Source organism: Theobroma cacao, chromosome 1, assembly GCF_000208745.1.
Source record: "Theobroma cacao cultivar B97-61/B2 chromosome 1, Criollo_cocoa_genome_V2, whole genome shotgun sequence".
NCBI lineage: Eukaryota > Viridiplantae > Streptophyta > Magnoliopsida > Malvales > Malvaceae > Theobroma > Theobroma cacao.
Genome location: NC_030850.1, coordinates 13,199,513 through 13,204,295, shown reverse-complemented (window position 1 = coordinate 13,204,295; position 4,783 = coordinate 13,199,513). Strand labels below are relative to the sequence as shown.

At 31.2% G+C, this 4,783-nt stretch overlaps 1 protein-coding gene across 5 annotated transcripts; it reads right to left on the bottom strand.

The window, feature by feature from the left end:
• LOC108660959 (LIM domain-containing protein WLIM2b-like) lies at window positions 241–4,367 on the bottom strand. 5 transcript variants are annotated; one of them, XM_018116082.1, is made up of 9 exons: window positions 4,111–4,361; window positions 3,547–3,616; window positions 3,179–3,266; window positions 3,009–3,039; window positions 2,280–2,510; window positions 1,733–1,832; window positions 1,602–1,636; window positions 999–1,116; window positions 241–464 (listed from the first exon to the last, which is right to left on the bottom strand). In XM_018116082.1, exons 5-8 carry the CDS (start codon window positions 2,412–2,414, stop codon window positions 1,075–1,077), a joined length of 312 nt encoding a protein of 103 aa, XP_017971571.1. In that variant the 5' UTR covers window positions 2,415–2,510; window positions 3,009–3,039; window positions 3,179–3,266; window positions 3,547–3,616; window positions 4,111–4,361; the 3' UTR covers window positions 241–464; window positions 999–1,074. The 5 variants fall into 5 exon arrangements, 4 of the variants coding, with proteins under 4 accessions (XP_017971571.1, XP_017971699.1, XP_017971614.1 ...); XM_018116210.1 differs by lacking the exon at window positions 3,547–3,616; XR_001926799.1 differs by lacking the exon at window positions 241–464 and having other exon boundaries at window positions 1,051–1,116; window positions 2,280–2,338; window positions 4,111–4,367.

Genomic DNA, 4,783 nt, shown 5'->3' with positions numbered 1-4,783 from the left:
GTCATAGGTGAAAAATATGCAACCTTAGGTTAAGGCAGTACTTTTTCTAAGTGCAGCCTTAGCCAATGTATGGAAAAGTATGGTTGCACTTCTTTATGGGATTCGACAGCAAAATTAAAGTGCAGCTGTATGCTATATGACTGCAATCTTAAATCATATGGTAGCATATAAAATGTGTAGCTAAAAAGTATAAAATAGAGACATATAACCTTTAATATGTGATAGAAAGACATGCTCACAAATCATGAAATCAAATTGTAGAACTAATGCCCCAAAAATCAAATGCTTTAAAAATCATTTTCAAAGGTCTTTACAACGTTTACAATGTCTTAAATTCAATTTTTACAATCATTTTCCTCAACTAATTTTAGTCATCTCTCTCTTTTTCTCTCCAATTCCTCTCTATACATATTTGTTTGTCCATTCTCCAACCTAACAAACCCAACTGACATTGCCATCCTTACTTGCAAAGATTAAGTTGCAAGATAAAATTCATTTGCAAGTAGTTCATATAATAGGTAATATTTTTCTAAAAAGCATAATTATATTAATCCATCACCAATGGATGCCATGGCAAGTCTTTTGTCTTATTAGCCTAAGACTTTAATGGCATAAAAATTGGTGTGGTAACAGAGCTGTACAATTACAATAAAATCTCTATGAAGTGGCTAAGTTCAGCAAGGACAAGATGGAAAAGAAGACTGAAAACAATAGGAGCGAAAAGCAAGGTAACAAAGAAATGCTTCTGTCACAAAAATAAAATCAGAGCCAAGCCAATAAACCGCAAGACCTTGTTGCGTTTCGCTAATAGAAACTGCCACCAGAAGCTTAAAAAAGAGACCCCTAAGATTACGAGTCATCAAAAACAAGGAAGTTCCCAGTAGAGAACAATAAATCAGAAAATCCTAATAGGGATCCAGCATAGAACAATTCCAATGATAATGCTAGAAGAAAATTACCTTCAAAGCAATTACATAAATTAACATAAAATGACTTACAGAATTCATCAATAGCAGCATTTGGAATCAATTCTTCCAAGTATCTTGTTAGGCCCATTTGTTCGAAGTTGTGCTTTTATTCTTCCAAGAGAAGTTGAGGAACATTAACTTCCACCATCTAAGAAAAGTAAAAATGATATCACAAATCATAAATCTTAAATTATATTACAAATTAGAACTTTAAAATGATAAAAACTCTTAAAGTGACAAGCAAATGGGCTATCTTTCAGTTCAGCCAATTCTTCATGAATCAAATAAAATTAACCTAAAGGATGGGTCAATTAATACCAAACCAACAATGATATAAAGATAGGTAAGCACTTATGTCCTAATACTTAACTATTAACTTTCTGTATTAATAAAAAATAAAATAAATTACTAACAAAATAACTTATAAGTTAACAACATCATAAATAAAAAATACTTGGTATAATGGAAGAGAAGGGGAAAGATATTATACTTGGTATTATTAGAGATGAAGCATTAGCAGATGCAAAATACTTGCTAAGATATAATTTCATCAGATATCCTCATCTAATAATAACTTTTAGCTCTTTACGTAATCAAACATCAAACACATTTGGTGTTGCAAGGGATATTTACCAGCTCGGGAGTTAACTTCTCAGCTGACTCTGCAGCTATTGACAATAAAATTAATGACAAATTAAACCAACAAAACAAAACTATCAAGAAGTCAAATAAAAACTTTTATCCATCACGAGAAAAATACATACGTGACTGAAAATTCTTGTTGAAGTTACCCATCTCCTTGAAGAGTTGCTCAAAATGAGGCTTGCAATAAAGAACACCTTCCATCAAGGAGTAATTACCCAACTGGAAACATAAGACATGCTGCTAAGTTAGAAGCAGAAACTTCATTACATAAATCAACAAAGTTGGTTAACAAAATCTACTATGTGAGCAACACTCGTTCACAGAGCCTACAACAATGCTAATTTTTTTACAACAAAAAATCACCCAAAATTTTCTTTCTTAAGGAAAAAAATGAATAATAAAAAAAACCAGCAGTAAGATGACAATAGTGTCCAAGTTACTCCTTAGTATATTTTTTTATTACACATTCTAACAAAGATCTACTAAATTAACTAGCAAAAAAAATAAAATGCTTAGTGACCTCAGTGTAAATGCAATAAACGGCAACATAATTTGATATCCCATTTGCTTTAAACCTAATCAATGTACAAAACAAGCATGTCAACTATATTTGCAACTACATCAACAAATGAGTAGAAAATGATTCAAAGCAATTAAAAACCTTACCTTTAGAGTCCCTTTGCAATGACTACATTTGAAGCAAGACTTACGATAAGGAACCCCATCTGTTGACAAAAGTTTCACAGGATAGACAGTCTTCTCACAAATCTTGCATTTCTGCTGGGTACCAATAAAAGACATGGCTAGAATATGCTTTAGATCTAACCGTACTGTTCTTTATCTAATTCGACAAATCAACTTTAATCCAATTTCCTGCCTTTTATTTGCCAATATTTACTGCTCAAAAATGTTAAAACAAACAACCAAAAACATAATTCATAATCAGATTATGTCAAATTCAACAAAACCAGCCCTATAGCTTTGAACTTTGAATCAATTAATTCATCCTCAATTTTGGTCTTAAGAAAACATAAATGCCAATCCATAGAGCCAGTTTTTGCAACCTAAACTCAAGCAAAGCTAAACTTTTTATACTCTTTTTTTCCTTTTTAGAGTAAAGGCAACACAGAACAAAACATAAACTCAAAATCTTTTACAAACTTTTACCCTTATTTCCCTTTCCTAGCATCCTCAGAACCCAATCTGGGACTTCAAAAAGAAAAACCCAACAAGGCAAAACAAATCTACCATGCAAAACCCAATTAGCTGATCTAATTTGAAAAACTTACAGCAAAGGAAAAGCACCCAAAAAGAATGACCAAATGATAATAACAGCTATGAACAAAAACTAGGTTAAAGATTGAAACTTGCAAAAAGCAATAACAAAACATGTACCTTGATAGAAGAAGAAGAAGAAGACCCGGATCTGTGAAATAAGATGGAAATGAGAGGTAAAGAGTCAAAGGGTCTTTTGGGGATTTAATGTTAAAAGCTTACTAATTATAAGCTGACTTGACTTGAGGTTAGTAAGAGTACAGCTTGAGCAAATTCTCTTTACATCATACCTACTTATGTCAAAATTGGTTACAACACTTGTCCCCCTAAACTTAATTGCAGCAATATCATAAGCTGCAGCTACTTCTTCTTGTGTGCCTATAATGTAGAATATAAGTTATATTATTGCACATCACAATTAGGATTCTTTGGGAATTGATAGCTTAACTACATTAAATTTTATAAATAAAAAGTGAAGGACAAAATTATAATCCAGCTGCCAATTTCATCAAAGCATGTCTTTAAATTTCCTAGCTGAGCAGTATAAAGGCGATTGTAATGAAGATAAGCACTATCATAGAGCTTACAACACAATTTCTTTAAGTCAATCATCGACTAAATTACAAAAGAAATAGAAGGAAAAAGCACTGAAACTTACCTATGTCAGATTCTCAAGCAACCAAAGTCATCTTACTCTTAAAATCAAAGAGACAAAATAGAAACATTAACTGTAATCAAGTAGAAAATAATAAAAAAAGAAAAGAGAACATTAATGAAAACGAAAATCCAATTTAAAAATATCTCACAAATCAATAAAAGAAAGACCAACAACCCTAAGCAACCCTATATTGATATCTATATTTCCTAAGCAACCCTAATTTTCGATCCAAATCCTTAATTAGTGTTATAGGAAACTCTAATATAAACTTGAACTACATAAATAATGCTTAAAATAAAAGAAAATCAAAGGAGAAATAGAGTGAGTACCTGAATCAGAATTAGAGAATTGAATATGAACACTTGCCTGAACACAATAAAAAACTCTATTCAATATTTGTTCAAAACTTAACTATCAAATTTCAAATAAATTTGAAAAAATAACATAAAATCAAAAGAGTTGAGAAAATCACTAAGGATTTCTTTAGATTTGTGTCAACCGATAGTGTTCTTAGTAGCCAAAGAAAGAAAAAGAGAATTGATGAATCGAGAAAAAGAGATTTACCTGTCTTAGAAAAATTGAGAGTAGATCAAATAATTTGTACGGAGCAGAGAACCTGAGAATTGAAATGGGCAAGCTCAAATATAGGAACAGGTCTAGGACTACGCATGCGACACAAATCCATTTGAGTTGGTTGGCATCATCAACTCTTCATTTGTTTGGCATTTTTTGGAATCATGAAAAGAGAAAGCAACAGGGCAGAGCCAAAGGGATTTTTCAAGAATATAGTCTATTTGACCATGAAAAGGGTAAGGGGCTTTTGTTTGGTTTTTTTTTTAGGCTGTTGGCTGATTTTATTTTGTGGGCTTTTCTCAATTTTTTTATGTGATTACACTTTAAATAGTGTAATTAAATGAAATGTATCAAGAGTAATATGATGAATTTAGTTACATAAGAAAAAATGCATCTAAAATTTTACAGTAAAAAGGTAAAAATGTTGTAGTGTAGTATTATTTTTTGGGGCAACAAAATAGTAACTTGAGCGAATGAAATCAAGAAAAGAGAATGAAAAAGCTAGTAGTGTATCAATAACAACCAACACCAAAAAAAAATTATACTAAACGGAACAAGCGTGCAAAAAGAAGATGATTAAGAAAACCCTAAAATTACTACAATAATGAGGCATAAAACACTTCCAAAGAAAATGCAAGAAAGAAAGTATAGAGCACAATTAGAA

Bases quoted from the DNA above. Each gene is read 5' to 3' on its own strand.
- LOC108660959 (XM_018116082.1), bottom strand. From the start codon at position 2,414: ATGTCTTTTATTGGTACCCAGCAGAAATGCAAGATTTGTGAGAAGACT. The intron at 1,637-1,732 runs GTATGTATTTTT...TATTGTCAATAG, and splicing joins CAACAAGAATTTTCAGTCAC to CTGCAGAGTCAGCTGAGAAG. The intron at 1,117-1,601 runs GTAAATATCCCT...TACTTTTCTTAG, and splicing joins AGAAGTTAACTCCCGAGCTG to ATGGTGGAAGTTAATGTTCC.